Below are 14,904 nucleotides of genomic sequence, written 5' to 3'. Positions count from 1 at the left end.
TCATTTAGCCTTCCTCGCTTTCTGGGCAGACTTGGCAACCTTGCCACTTCCTGCTGCCTCTTCTTGTCTAATGCTCTGATGACACCCACAGCAATCATCTGTCTCATGTCACAAGCAGCAAAACAGCCCAGAGGAGGATAGTGAGAGAAGCTCTCAACACAAATGGGCTTGCCAGGAATCACATCAGCAATGGCAGCATCACTAGATTTCAAGGATTTGGGTAAGTTCCCTGGTGTCTCAGAGGGTTAAGGATCTGACATTGTCACTGCTAAGGTGTGGGTCTGATCCCAGGCCTGGGAACTTCCACGTGCTATGGGAACAGACAAAAGAAAAAAATAAATAAATAAAAATTACAACTTAAAAAAAAAAAAAGAATTTCTGGGGCCATCTTCCAGCTTTTTCCTGGAACAATGATCAATTTCCTTCAGCCCAGCAGACCTGCAAGCGATATGAGCTGTATGACACTCCAGCACAGGTATAAACCCAGCACCTAATTCTCCATAGGAGCCTGGATGGTTCCAGATAATCACTTGAGCTATGACGCCAGCTGCTTTCTTTGGTGGGTCATTTTTTTGTCACCAGCCGCATAGCCATGACAAACGTCTTTGACAGACACGTGCTTGACACTGAAGCCCACATTGTCCCGAGGAAAGGCTTGCTCAAAGCTTCATGGTGCATTTCAGACGTTAATTGTAACACTGACTGGAGCAAAGGTGACCACCATGCCAGGCTTGAGATCACCAGTCTCCACATGACCCATGGGGACAGTGCCAATACCAGACCTGACAAATACACTGGCTGGTATTTTGACAAGTCAATTTCTGGGAGAAGTGATCCTCTTGCCTCAGAGGATATTTTTTTTAGATTAGGTGTCCCTGCATCCTTTTTTAACAGGATTCAGATTGGCCATGGCTCTCCCTACAGTGCTGTTAGCACAGGCTTCTGGCCTTACCTTTTCATAGACCAAGGGGTGGGGAGAGAGCTCTCTCTTTTCCTGGGGTTTTCATGAGAGCCATTGAAAGTGTGTTCTGATGCGACTGAGGTCAAGCTGTCTGGTGAAAAACTTGAAGTCTATCAGAGAGTTAATCAGCTCATTCCGCATTGTCAATTTGACCTGGGGTTCTCACGGCAGGGCATTAGGTGCCTCAAATCCAAGAGAGCCCCTGGGCCTCTTCATTCAGACTGTTTCTCTCTTTCTGACGTATGAGAGGCTCTTGACTTTAACCATTTTGTTTTGGCTTTTTTTTATGTTTCACTCTAGGACAATCTGTTTTCTTCCCCAGTGGTGACTTATTGCCAAAAAATTGGTGTTTCATTTTGCATTGTCTTTCTTCTGTTGTTTTTCCTGGCTGAACACTTTAAAAGCAACATCTACCAATTGGGAAGGGTTCATTCCAAATGCACCACCTAATCTTTGCAACTTACTCCTAATATCTGAGGCACTTTGCCCCAAAAAAAGCATCAAATTTACCATTCTGATATTTTCCGGGGCCTCAGGATCTGCCTTAGTATGATGTCTATAGGCCTGAAAAATCCTTTCCAAAAATTCAGAGCTCTTCACTTGCTTCGGCAAATATCTTGAAATTCTTTTGCTTTGGTTCTCCTTTTCAAAACCCTGCCCAGATGCACTGATAAGCCATGCCTTAGTAAGGGCATCCGTCTCTCACTGGTGTCCCAATTTGGTTCAGCTGTGGGTACTGCCAAGTGGGCTCAGATAAGGAGAATCCTTCCTATAAAAGGAGGGTTGTAATCCTTCCAGTAAAAGAAGTCTAAGAAACCCAGCTGGCTGCTTATTTGTTTTTGGTTTTTTTGTGTGTGTGTGTGGGTTTGCTTTTTTAGGGCCGCACCTGCAGCATATGGAAATTCCCAAGGTGGGGGTCGAATTAGCCAGCCTACACCACAGCCATAGCGACACCAGATCCGAGCTCCATCTGCAACCTACTCAGCAGCTTGTGGCAACATCGGATCCTTAACCCACTGAGCAAGGCCAGGGAATGAACCCGAATCCTCATGGATACTAGTAGGTTTGTAACCTGCTGAGCAACAGCGGGAACTCCTGGTCATTTGCTTTTAACCTCCCACCTGAGATAACAGCAATGACAATTGCTCTCCCCTGGGAGGGTCTCCAGCATGCCCTGTCGGGTCTTGGATGGTGATACCAGACCAAGTCCCTGTGTCCCTGAAACTAATACTAGATTTTGTAGTTGATTTTAGAAGGAGGGGAAGCCCCGGTGTCAGGAAATGGAGCTGGATAGGAATGGAAGGTGGGGGCAGGGGGACCTATTAGCATAATGTCCGGGGCAGCTGGGACAGCCAGCTCAGCAGAGGAGTCAAGATGGAAGAAACATGTCCTCACTCTCGTTTCTTCCTTTTCTTATTTTCCCTGATGTAATAGCACGAAGTGCTTGCACATAAAGGATTTCATCATTCTTCCCTGCTTCTTCACAAAATAGCTATAGAGTCGGTCAAAAGCCACTGTAAAACCATATATGGCAATTGATTGTCTCTAACCATTAAAAAGGACGATTTTTCCTTGGGCATCAACCAACTGGGATTACAATGCAATTGAAAAGAAACTTGGTTACTTCTGTGCCACAGAACAATTTAAGATAATTATTAAAATTGTGACTAATAGCATTTACCAGGATATACCATAATTTTAGAAGTTCCACATAATTTCTAGAATGTGTATATTTATAACATTTAACCATATAATACAATCCAAGAGGTTTTATCAGGATTTCCTGTTGTGGCTCAGTGGTTAAGGAACCCAACTAGTATCCATGAGGACGAGGGTTCGATCCCTGACCTTGCTCAGCGGGTTAAGGATCCAGCGTCGCCCTGAGCTGTGGTGTAGGTTGCATTCTTGGCTCAGATCCCAAATTGCTGTGGCTGTGATGTAGGCCAGCAGTTATAGCTCTGATTCTACCCCTAGCCTGGGAACCTCCATATGCTGGGGGTGAGGCCCTACAAAGACACACACAAAAAAGGTTTTATCATCACTTATTTGACAATGCTTTCCATGTAATTTAACATACAAAATAAGGCTAATTTGTTTAGTATTTCTCTCTCTGATATGGAGAGAAAAAAATAATTTGGCTTGTTCCAGGGACCTTTTGGAAAAATCTCAGTTAGCTAGAGGTTAAATGAACTTCATTTAGAATTTGATCTTTGGGAAGTTTGTCAAAAGTGTCAAAAAGTTTTAGCCAGTGATAAAAGGTCTCAATGGCAAATACAGATCACTTAGACAAAGAAACTCACACTCTATTACCAAAAGCGGTTGAGTATCTTAAGAAAACTTTGTCCTTTTAGAGAACCAGTTTCAGTTTTTGTATCATTTTACTGTTAAAGTTCGTTTCCTTAATTAAGTTCAATGTTAGCCGATCTTTTTTTTTTTTTTTTTTAAAGGGATGCCAGTGCGACATACAGAAGTTCCCGGTCTAGGGATCAAATTGGAGCTACACCACTGCTCACAGCAACACCAGATCCTTAACTCGCTGAGCAAGGCCAGGAATCGAACCTGCACCTTCATGTATCCTAGTTGGGTTCATTACCACTGAGCCACAATGGGAATACCCTATCTTGGACAATCTTGACCGTGCACAAAATTCTTTCAGTGTTCCTCCTCCACAAAACCTTCCACAATTTTCTGTATCAATATTGATCTGTCCCTCATATTCATTTCTATTGAGAAACAACTAGTTCCAGGACAAAACCACTTTTTTTTTTCCTTTAATAAAATGCATTTTCATTCTCATACTTTCTTTGTTGAAAACACACAATCCGGAATGTTTCCCTTATGATTCTTAATCTCAAAACATTAATCCCTAGTGAAAATCAAGCAAATAATTGTAAACTGTCAGACCAGTGTTTCCAGATTGACAAACTTATGCCTTAGCATTCCCCTCCTAAGAGGACAAATGTAGATAAATTAGACCTGCCCAGCAGTTAAATGTTCTAGTATTTTACCCTATTCAAAGTGACCCAGATAGTCAATCAATTCTCTTCATTTAATTTAGTTTCAAGTTACAAAAATCTGGAGAGACTATTTTAGATAGACATTCCCAAAGCATGATTCTTCCTATAGAGTTTGCCTAAAACTCTTTATCTCATTTGCCTTTCTTTACTTAAAATCTTTGTCATGTTATTTTTCTTGTTAGCAAACTTTATAACAGGAACAAGGTCTTATTTGATTTCTAGTAGACCTAGGTAATAATAAAAGTTGTTTGTTTTTTTGTCTTTTTAGGGCCACACCTATGGCATATGGAGGTTCCCAGGCTAGGAGTCCAATTGCAGCCACAGCTGTCAGCCTACCCCACAGCCACAGCAACATAGGATCCAAGCCAAGTCTGCGACCTACACCATAGCTCACGGTGACACTGGATCCTTAACCCACTGAGCAAGGCCAGGGTTTGAACCTGCTTCCTCATGGATGTTAGTCAGATTCGTTTCCACTGTGCCATGATGGGAAATCCGCAATAAAAGTATTACACTTAATATTGTTGATGGGTCTAAAGACATGTCTATTAATCATACCAACAAGCTTATCTAACATTAATAGCAGATATTAATTCGATACGGAACGTTTCCTAAATCATGTAAACCTGAAATTTGTTCTAGCCAGTGTCTTTTATATTTGAGTATTTGTATAAGTGCTTGACTTCCTTTAAGCCATTTAAATAGAACTCTTTCACAGATTAATTTTGGTGATGCCACACATCTATGACACACCTACAAACAAAAACACAGGGGCCTCTTAGTTCCCATTCTAAAATTTCAGCCATGAATCAGGTACAACAGTATAAAAGCCATCAGTTACAAAAGAGGTTTGGATTCAAATCAGGTTTTTGGCAGATGGCACAAATCGAAGTCAACTGTCTCAATGGCTAAACCCTTTTTACTAATATTTACGGAAAAACACACTTCTCTTTGTAGCTTTTGGTGACTTTAGGAACAAAGAGAAAGCTTTTTCTTCCTGGGGATGTTGACTTTTGGACAAGTTTTTTGTTTTGGGGTTTTTTTCTATTCCTTTCCTTATTTGACATTAGTAAAAGTTTTAAATATCACAAACCTGATTTGGCTGTAAATGGAGAAAGAGTGTCAAAGAAAATGAAGTGAAAAACCCAAAAGACAAACGGAAAAGCCTAAATAAACTGTCATATTTGGTCTTGGGGTTTTACATATACCAACAACATAGGAGCCCATAAATGATGTAATTAGCACAGCAAGGTTCACAGGATCCCAGGATAACCCCGCCTACACCACTTGTGAAGATCCTAATGGGTACTATAGCACACATTGTTTTGGGGGTTTGGGGTTTTTTTTTCTTTTGTTTTTAGGGCCATACCCAAGGCATGTGGAAGTTCCCAGGCTATGGATCAAAGCAGAGCTACAGCTGCCGGCCTACACCCCAGCCACAGCAACGTGGGATCCGAGCCACGTCTGCAACCGACACCATAACTCATGGCAATGCCAGATCCTTAACCCACTGATCGAGGCCAGGAATGGAATCTGGATCCTCATGGATCCTAGTCAGGTTTGTTAACCCCTGAGCCACAAAGGGAACTCCAGCACACATTGTTAACAATAAAATATTATCTTTTCCTCACCCATGCGTTCATAGCTATAATCAAATCACTTAAACAAAATGTACTTCAGAGGATTTTCTTTAGGGATAGTTAAAACATTCCCCACTTTTTCTTCTTTTCATGGCCACACCTGTGGCATACGGAAGGTCCCGAGTCAGGGATCAAATCCAAGCCGCAGCTGGAGCCTATGCCACAGCCATGGCAACACAGGACCTAAGCCTCATCTGCAAATTAGGCCACAGTTTGTGACAACACCAGATCCTTAACCCCACTGAGTGAGGCCAGGGATCGAAGTTATATCTTCAGGGAGATATTGGGTCCTTAACCCACTGAGCCACAATTGGAACTCTCAAAGTATTCCCCATTTTTAAAAATAGAAATTCAAGACAAGCAAAACACAAACTGCACACACAAATGCTAACATCCCAAGAAAAAAACAAACCAGTTCACAAATCAAAGTTCAGCAACTCTTTCCTCTCTCAACAGGGTAATCTACTCAAATACCACACAAACTGGTTTATTTCAGAGAAATAGCCCCACGCCAAGAGGAAATAAAGTTCTCAGCTGCACATACTGGAGGACTTACCCTACTGTATGGAGTCCATCAGCTCCCCAAAAGTTGACTCCTTTTTCCAACTGTGAAGCCCTGGGGCAGCCAGTGCTACTTTGGGGAATTCTGAAAGGAAGCTCCTCAGGACAAGGGGTCGCTAGGACCTAATCCAAGAATTTTCCAACCGGGCCAGCTAGCCCCGAGTAGCAGGCCTTCCAGATGGCTGCACCAGTATTTGTTATCAAGTCCAAACCCCTGCTGCTCGCCACACAACAGGCCAATATTTTCAGAGCTGGGTAGTTGGGGCAAGGAATAGCCACTTTATTTGGAAAGCCTGCTTGCCTAGTAGATACTGGACTCATATGTCAGAGAACCATCTTGCCTGAGTCAGGAGTCAAGCTTCTTTTATACTAAAAGGGGAGGCATAAAGGCAAGCATTTCCTGGTTCCCGTCAGCCTCCGGAGGGGAAGTGTCAGTTTTTTCCTGCCTGCAGTCCTTCACAGGTGGGCCTGGTCAGGATGTTTCCTGTGAGCTAAACAAGGGACTTTTAGCTTAATGCTCATTACCTGGGAGGCAGGGTTCCCAGAGCGGCAACAGTAGGCATAATTTCAGTTTATGGGCAACATCCATTTAGGGATTAATTTGTAATAGAATACAAAGTTTCTTGCCTATTGGTTTTCTAGACTACAGTGGATTGGAAAAGATGGGGAGAGATGAGAAAAGAATAGAGCAAGTTAAAAAACACCACAAAGCTTGTTATTCTTAAAAAGAGAGTTCCCGTTGTGGTTCAGTGAAAACGAATCTAATATCCATCCATGAGGACGCAGGTTCAATCCCTGGCCTTCACCAGTGGGTTAAGGATCTAGCGTTGCTGTGAGCTGTGGTGTAGGTCGCACTAGTGGCTCGGATCTAGCATTGCTGTGTTGCTGTGACTGTGGCGTAGGCCAGCAGCTGCAGCTCTGTCCGATTGAACCTCTAGCCTGGGAATGTCCATATGCCACAGGTGCGGCTCTAAAAAAAAAAAAACTTTGTTTTTAACCTGCTTTATGTAACTCCCTGACTTGCTGTAAGGCTTTGGTTAATTTGAAAAGTTCTGAAAAAAGTTGATTTTTTTTTTTGGCCAGTTTTTTCACTATTTTTATGGATTTTTTTTTCTTGCTTTTTAGGGCTGCGCCCACGGCATTTGGAGGTTCCTAGGCTAGGGGTCCAATCAGAGCTACAGCTGCCGGCCTACACCACAGCCACAGCACAGCCACAGCAATGCAGGATCCAAGCCACGTGTGCGAACTACACCACAGCTCAGGGCAACTCGGGATCCTTAACCCACTGATCCAGGCCAGGGATGGAACCTCAACCTCATGGTTCCTAGTCGGATTTGTTTCTGCCTTGCCACGATGGGAACTGCTGGAAAATTTTTGGAGGTCCTCACTCCACCATTTTCTCTCACATCACTCTTTTTTTGACATCATTCTTGATTGCTTCTTATGAAGGACATAGAGTTTGTCTGGAGTTGATGCCATGCCCCCTCATTGCACAACACACACAGTAAAGAAAAAATGAGAGAAGTATTTATTCGAGAACAGAACACTGCAAGATCAAGTTAAAGGAAGGGGGGCAGTGCTTCTCCAACTCTCTGTGGAGAAGGGCCAGTATTTTGGTTTTCTGTCAGTTTCTTAATCTCAATATAAGAATCTGAGTATCTCACCAAATACCATGGGGTGGTACTTCATGTGGCAAGTTTACATGCACTTTACAATGCAAGTTCACCAATCTAAGCTTTTCTATAGCCCATTCCACAGGAATTCTCCACTGATCACGCTCTTGGAGGTTTCAGGTTCAAATTACTGTAAGGGTTTTTAATCACTCTGTTTATCTTATCACCAGTGTAACTAAATTTGCAAACCAGCACACTTGAGGTAGCACTTAATTAGGAAGCAATCTTCAGTAAGCTAGCACATGACCTCCGCAACCACATTTGCAAATATGTCTGGAGAACTATACTCAATATTTTGGAATGACCTATAAGGGAAATATATGTATGTATGCACAGCTGAATGACTTTGCTGCATACCGAAAACAAACACATCGTTGTAAATGAATTATACTTCACTTTAAAAAATGGAAAAGGTGTTCCCATTGTGGTTCAGTGGATTAAGAACTCGACATGGTGTCTGTGAGGATGTGGGTTCCATCCTGCCCTCACTCAGTGGGTTAAGGATCTGGCATTGTTGTGGCTGTGTCATGAGCCTGCAGCTGCAGCTCTGATTCAACCCCTAGCCTGGGAAGTTCCATATGCCATAGGTGCGGCCATAAAAAGAAAATAAATAAATAAATAAATAAATATCTGTATTGATTTTCTCCTAAATTCAGGTATCATGGAAATATGTAATATAAAAGTGAAGATTCCTCATATACCCATAGACACACAGAGTTGAACACTGTTAATATTTGCTATGTACACGCTACCAATTTTTTTAATGTTTTCTTTGTCAAAATGAACTTATTCTGCATACTTTACAAGTTATTAACTTATTAGTACATGATCACTAATGATATATGTACATTTTCCTCATTCTTTTTTTTAGGCTATGCCCACAGCATGTGGAAGTTCCTGGGCCAGGGATCAAACCTGTGTCACAGCAACAACCAGAGCCATAGCAGTGACACCACCAGATCCTTAACCTGCTACGCCACAAGGGAACTCCCATTTTCCTCATTCTTAACAGCCACAAGGTATTCCATTTCATACAAATGTGATAATTGCTAACCGGTCCTCAGGTGGACATCTAGGCACAAGTCCCATTTTTCAAGCTAAAGCGTTATAATACACAGAAGTAATGTGTGAACTCTTGATTGTGTGCCAAACCTAATAAGCAGAGCAAAACTTGCCATCCAGGTGATTTTTTTTTTTTTTGTCTTTTTGCCATTTCTTGGGCTGCTCCCGCGGCATATGGAGGTTCCCAGGCTAGGGGTCAAATCAGAGCTATAGCTGCCAGCCTACGGCACAGCCACAGCAATGAAGGATCCGAGCTGCATCTGCAACCTACACCACAGCTCATGGCAACACCAGATCCTTAACCCACTGAGTGAGGCCAGGGATCCAACCCATGTCCTCATGGATGCTAGTCGGCTTTGTTACCCGCGAGCCACGATGGGAACTCCAGCGCTTGGGTTTGGATTAGGAGAATTCACAAGTCATCAGAAACCAAACTGAGATATGAGGTCCAGATCCAGCTGAATGGTGGCAAATATTCCAAGCCTGAACACTGGCTGTTCCTGGGCCATCCAGAAACTTGTGAAGCCTATTCTGAAAGAATGCCAGGTAGATGGTGAACAACTAACTCATTCCATACAATATCTTTGCTTCTAATTTCTAAGAACAGGCAACTTCCAGCAAGATAAATAAGCCATGCCATATCTTGGCAAATCATTTCCTTTTTCTTTAATCCAAAATATTAAGCTAAATGCTATTTAAATATGTTTACCTTTTAAGGTTGACTCACTTGTGGTGGGAAGGAGAGGAGGCCGGGCTTTCTCACCCGCTGCCACCCACTGAGCCTAATGTAAGTCTCCAAGTGAGGTCAGACAGCAGCTCCAACAGCCAACACATAGTGGACTCAGTCTCTCCTTGACCTGATTCTGTGTCCAGCAGAAACACTTCTCTGAAACCTCTTTCAAAACTCAAACAGCCTGAGCCGGCCCAGCAAACTTCTCAGTCAGGTTGGTCTGTTATTTTCCCTGAGTCTTATAAGAACATTTTAAGAGAAACATAAAGAACACATAAGCCAAATTATGGTCCTCCCTTGGAGTGTCCTTGAAGCACTGAGGTGTCTGAAAGCTACGTATAGTTTCTGGGGCAATAATCTCATAGGAAATGTAGCAGGGACACCAGCAATTCTCAAGAGCTCCTTGCTGGCACCAGAAATTATAATGTAAGAGCAGCACATCTGATTCATTAGGGGCCCTCTTCTACCCCCAAGGGTGCTGCCCCTTGTCCCTGCAGAGGGGACACTCAGGAGAGATGCAATGTTTCCATCCAAACAGGAATAAATCCAGGGCTCAGTGTACACATTTCACAGCTTTTTATTGAGATTCTGGAAGGGTCTGCTGGTGGTGGGTGTGCTCACTGCCCCAGGTTGCCCAGGCCTTCTGCTGCGTGCGTGATGGCATTTGTGACTGTGTTGGTCACTGTCTCAGTGACCTCCTTGACCACTTTGTCCCCGGTCTCATGGGCCTTCTTAAAGGCTTCAGCAATGGCTGTCGGGAAAAAAGAAAAAGACACTGTAAACCAACTATAATGGAAAAAATAAAAATCATTAAAAAAAAGAAAGAAAAAAGAAAAAGAATATCCAGGTGAGCGAAGTAAACAATTCAAGTCACTCGCTGGGCGGTTATCACCTGGAGTGGCCTGTGGGAGGTGGCAGTCTTACTGGGTCCTGCCCTGGAGGAGGAGGAGCCCGTGGGACAGAGGGCAGCACAGTTCCTAGAGGAATGCATTCAAATTTGCTTTTATTTCTCCAAACAGCTTGCTTTTCTTCAACTATTAGTGAGACAGAACCTCTGCTCATGGGTATACTGCCTACTCACGCCTTGGTTTTCTGTGAACTGCCTGTTTATATCTTTTGGTCATTTTTATATTGGGTAATCATTTCTACTATAAGTATTTTTTTCTCAGTTTGTGGTTTTTCTTTCAGTTTGGCTGATAGTATTTTTTTCACTATGGAAAATTTTGAAATTTTATATTATCCAATTTACCTAATATTTCCTTTACGGCTATTGGATTTTCTGTCATCGTTAAAAAGAGCCTCTCCTCTTAAGTTCTTCTGCAGAACTAAAACCCCCAACAAAGGAAAACCAGGAGTTCCCATCATGGCTCAGCAGTTAACAAACCTGACTAGTATCCATGAGGATGTGGGTTTGGTCCCTAGCCTCGCTCAGTGGGTTAAGGATCCAGTGTTGCCATGAGCTGTGACGTGTAGGCTGAGTGGCTACAGCTCTTATTGGACCCCTAGCCTGGGAGCCTCCATAGGCTGTGGGTACGGCCCTAAAAAGACAAAAAAAAAAAAAAGGAAGACCACCAAAACCAGTCCTGGGGCCACTAAACACCAACTCTGCAGAAGAATGAAAGCTTTCATTTGCCCCAATCCTTGTCTGTACTCCTATTTTCTATTCCCACACTATAAAACCACTTCCTATTCTCTCCCAAGGGTGGGCACAGTCTTTAGAGCATTAGCCTGCTGTGGTCTGCTCTGCCTGGCAAAGCAATAAAGCTATTTGTCTCTCCTTCCCCCCCCTCCCCTCCAAAAGAGCCTCTCCTCTCCAAGAATATGCCAAAAATCTATGTTCTCCTCTATCAATTTATTAATTTCATGTATTTATATTAAATCCTAATCCATCTAGAACCTATTTTGTTGCAAGGAATGAGGTAAACACATGCTTTGTACCTCATGATACAGAACACAGAAACCTATAAACATGTATGTAAATATGTATTTGTATGAATACATAATTCTGTGTCTCAGCACGCTGCCTCCGGGTCCTTTGTGATGCTGTCCTCTTAACATTCCATGGAAAGGACTATCTAGATGGATCTTGCTTTCTCAAAGTATAGTCTGTGCCCTCAGATGAGCACAGATAATTGTATACCAATTAAAAGGATGCATCATCAGGGTCAGAGTTTGAGCTGATTAGGCAAGGGACAGGCTGCTGCCAGCACCCAGCTTTTCTCCCTCCCTGCCTCCTTCCCTGCCCCGACCTTGGCCGTACCTTTCTCTCCAGCCTCCTTGGCGTGCTCTACCACCTCCTTCACCACTCCTTCCACGACGTGAGCTGAAAAGATGAGACAAACCCAGGGTGAGAGTAAGGTGCAAGCCCCTTCTCCCCAGAGCAGAGCCCAGATAGCTCTAGATATCCGGGATGAGCTTCCGGGATGCAGTTCCCACCAGGACAGGACAGGCTCTCAAGAAGGGCCCCCAGCTGGCTTCCTTCAGCCACTGGGGCCGGGGGGCGGGGCTGGCTGCCGGGAGACACGCTGCGTGAATCAGGCAAGAACACAGGGCCCTCCATGCCCCTGGGCCTGGTGAGGCCTGGAATGCCAACAAGTAGGCCCTCCTGCCATCTGGGAACCTGGAGCCAAGGCTGGGCCTGTTTCCAGGCCACCACGCCTCTCAGGTGAGCTGCTGTCCTGCCTGTGGCCTGAAGGAGGCTGCAGCAGGAGGCCACAAGTCAAAGCCTCTTCCAGCAGCATCAAGTCCCTCAAGGCAACGGCTCCAGGAAGAGGGAACTCTGCCCTTGGAGGGTGGGGTGTGCTACAACTGCTTCTGATTCTAACTCCTAGAATTAACTCCACTGCTTGGTCCCTCGTCTGTAGGATGGGAATAACACAGCCGTCAGAGAGCCAGTGAAAGATGAAAGCAGACGGTCATCACCAGCGGCAGAGTGAACAACTGGATCACAGACATGCTCGCAGCCATTCAGAAGGAGGACAGCAAACTTGGGCACGAGCTGTTTTTCACAAAATGTCCAACAGGTGGGGCCTGGATCAGCCTCCTTGCATCCAGGGCGGACGTACAAAAAAGGGTTTCTGCGGACTTTAAAGAAATTAAAACTATCCTTTGTGTAAACCCTGGGAGCTGGCTTTGAACAGAATCAGACTTGGTGGTTTCATAAGGGAGAAAGCTTTGAAGCTTTAAATTTACTGTGAAAATAAAAGCTCATTTTCCTTTTTCTGTATAGGATACTCAGAATAGACCGTTTTAATACGGAAAGGGGAAAGCCCCCCCCACCCCTTGGTTTGCAGAGGGAAGAATTCAAGCCATCAGCTGCTTGCCTAGCACCCTAACTCCCCTCCTGCCACCAGAGGCCTCCTCTGAGCTGCTCCCTCCGGGCCTCAGCCACAGACCCCAGGATGGGTCAAGCCCAACTGGCAGAAGAGATCTGACAAGGAGGTTTGCTTGGGGCAGTGGACCCTTCATGGCTCCTCCCCAAGCTGCCCTCCTCAGCTTCCATGGCCCCCACCTCTATCCTGTCCCTATAGGGCCGATTGGCCCCTGCTCCCCACGGGACCAATGCCTGCCCCAAATCTGCTGGGATCTGCTTCACACAGGCCCTGTCGAGCCTGTCCTGATTCCTCAGTGGGAGGAAAGGCTCAGGTGGACAGGAGCCTCAGGGGCCTTACCAGCTTCCTCAGTGGCCTTCTCAGTGCGGTGGGCCAGACCCTCAGCGGCAAGCTTCCCCAGGCCTCCCAGCATTGTGCGGTGACAGGTAGTGATCAAGCAGGATGCTGGGTCGTGAACCAGGGTGCTTTTATAGATGCCTCTGATGCCTGGCTAGGCTCTGGGGCTTGAGTCCTTGCCCCATTGGTGAGTCAGAGAAGCTGGCAGGAGGAAGAGGCTGGGTGGGGCTGCCCCAGCGCTGTGGCTTGGGCAGGACCCCTCTGGCAGCCTAAAACCCCATACTCTGGATCCTAGGACCCTGTGAGGGGTAGGGACAGGGAGCAGGGCAAGGCTGGATAAAGAGATGAGTGCTGGGACATGCTTCCCCCCCCAGAGCAAGAGGTCTGAGTGCCCTATGGGAAGAGAGGCATTTGGGGCTGCTAGCCCCCTGGGCACTGGTGTGTACCCAGACAAGGCCCAGGACTTCCAGCTCACTGCCCAGGGTCCCTCAGGTGGCCTAATCAGGAGCTTAGGGTTTTATGGGCCTGGAGACCTGGGTGGCCCCTCAGGCCAAGAACACAAGTGGAGTAGGGGCCATGCCCTCCCCATTCCCAAGTACCTCAGCTTGGCAGAGCGGCTGCACAGCATCCACTGGACAGTTGGGGTGGGGATCAAGGTTGTGCCTGGCCCACGGCAGAGGAGGACACAAGGTTGACCAGAAGCCTAGTCATCCCTGGCTTCCGTCACCTGGCTCTCACACATGGGAGCACCTGAGTGGCCCTGCACTGGGCTGGGGGTGGGGAGCCAGCACACAAGGGCACCCAGCCCTCCCTGCACTTGGGGCCTGGCCTCTCAGGGGAACTCTGTGAAGTCAGCAGTGCCCACCCAGGAGGTCCTAGAGGAGTAGATGGAGGACCCCACCCCCACCTGGGGAGGAGCTTCTGGCCCTAGCAAGAATTCCCCAAAAGAGCTGTACCAATCCCTGACTTATCACATGCTTAGGGAGCCAGGCTGCCTCCCCAGTTACTCAGGATGGAGAGAGATGCCTCAAGCTACGTGCCACACACTGCTTCCCTTAGTCACTAGCCCAATTTAGCCTCAGTTTCCTCATCTATAAAATGGGGACAGCCATGCCTTCCTGGCCTTGTCACTGATAGTTGGTGGGATCACGCAGGAAAACTCATGGTAAACCTCCATCCCCACCCCACATCGCTGTTGTACTAGGGAGGGGCTGCTTGAGGGAGCCCCACCAGCCAGTGGGTGAGCAAAGAGTGGCAGGGGTTTGAGGCTGCCTTGGAGTGAGAGGGCTGGGGGTGTGACCCCCACTGGCCAGGAGTCATGGAGCGAAGGCCCTCCCAGGGCCCTGCTCATGCAGTCCAGGCCTGGTGTGGGAGTTTGAGGCTGCTCCCCTGATGCAGGCTCCCTCCTCCCGCAGAGGGGCCTAGGAGGGTGTGGCGGGGCCTAATTAGTGTTTACCTGACATGGGCCCTCGAAGCCTGGGCCCCACAAGGCTGAGGCCCATCCGCATTCCGAAGTGGTGCTGGGAGGCCCTGAGCAGTGGCCAGCCCCACTGGAGTGGGCAGTGGATGCTATGGGCAGCAGGAACTCTAGG

General features: G+C 46.1%; 1 protein-coding gene and 1 pseudogene across 1 annotated transcript; both read right to left on the bottom strand.

The window, feature by feature from the left end:
• Positions 1–5,613, bottom strand: LOC125116975 (elongation factor 1-alpha 1-like; annotated as a pseudogene).
• Positions 5,614–10,205: 4,592 nt separating this feature from the next.
• FAM25A (family with sequence similarity 25 member A) lies at positions 10,206–13,440 on the bottom strand. The gene is made up of 3 exons (XM_047762289.1): positions 13,316–13,440; positions 11,905–11,967; positions 10,206–10,395 (listed from the first exon to the last, which is right to left on the bottom strand). Exons 1-3 carry the CDS (start codon positions 13,386–13,388, stop codon positions 10,262–10,264), a joined length of 270 nt encoding a protein of 89 aa, XP_047618245.1. The 5' UTR covers positions 13,389–13,440; the 3' UTR covers positions 10,206–10,261.
• Between the last annotated feature and the right edge of the window lie 1,464 nt (positions 13,441–14,904).

The sequence above is a fragment of the Phacochoerus africanus genome, chromosome 15 (assembly GCF_016906955.1).
Source record: "Phacochoerus africanus isolate WHEZ1 chromosome 15, ROS_Pafr_v1, whole genome shotgun sequence".
Classification (NCBI taxonomy): Eukaryota; Metazoa; Chordata; class Mammalia; order Artiodactyla; family Suidae; genus Phacochoerus; species Phacochoerus africanus.
Note: the sequence above shows the minus strand (reverse complement) of the source record. Positions and strands in the feature narration are given on the sequence as shown.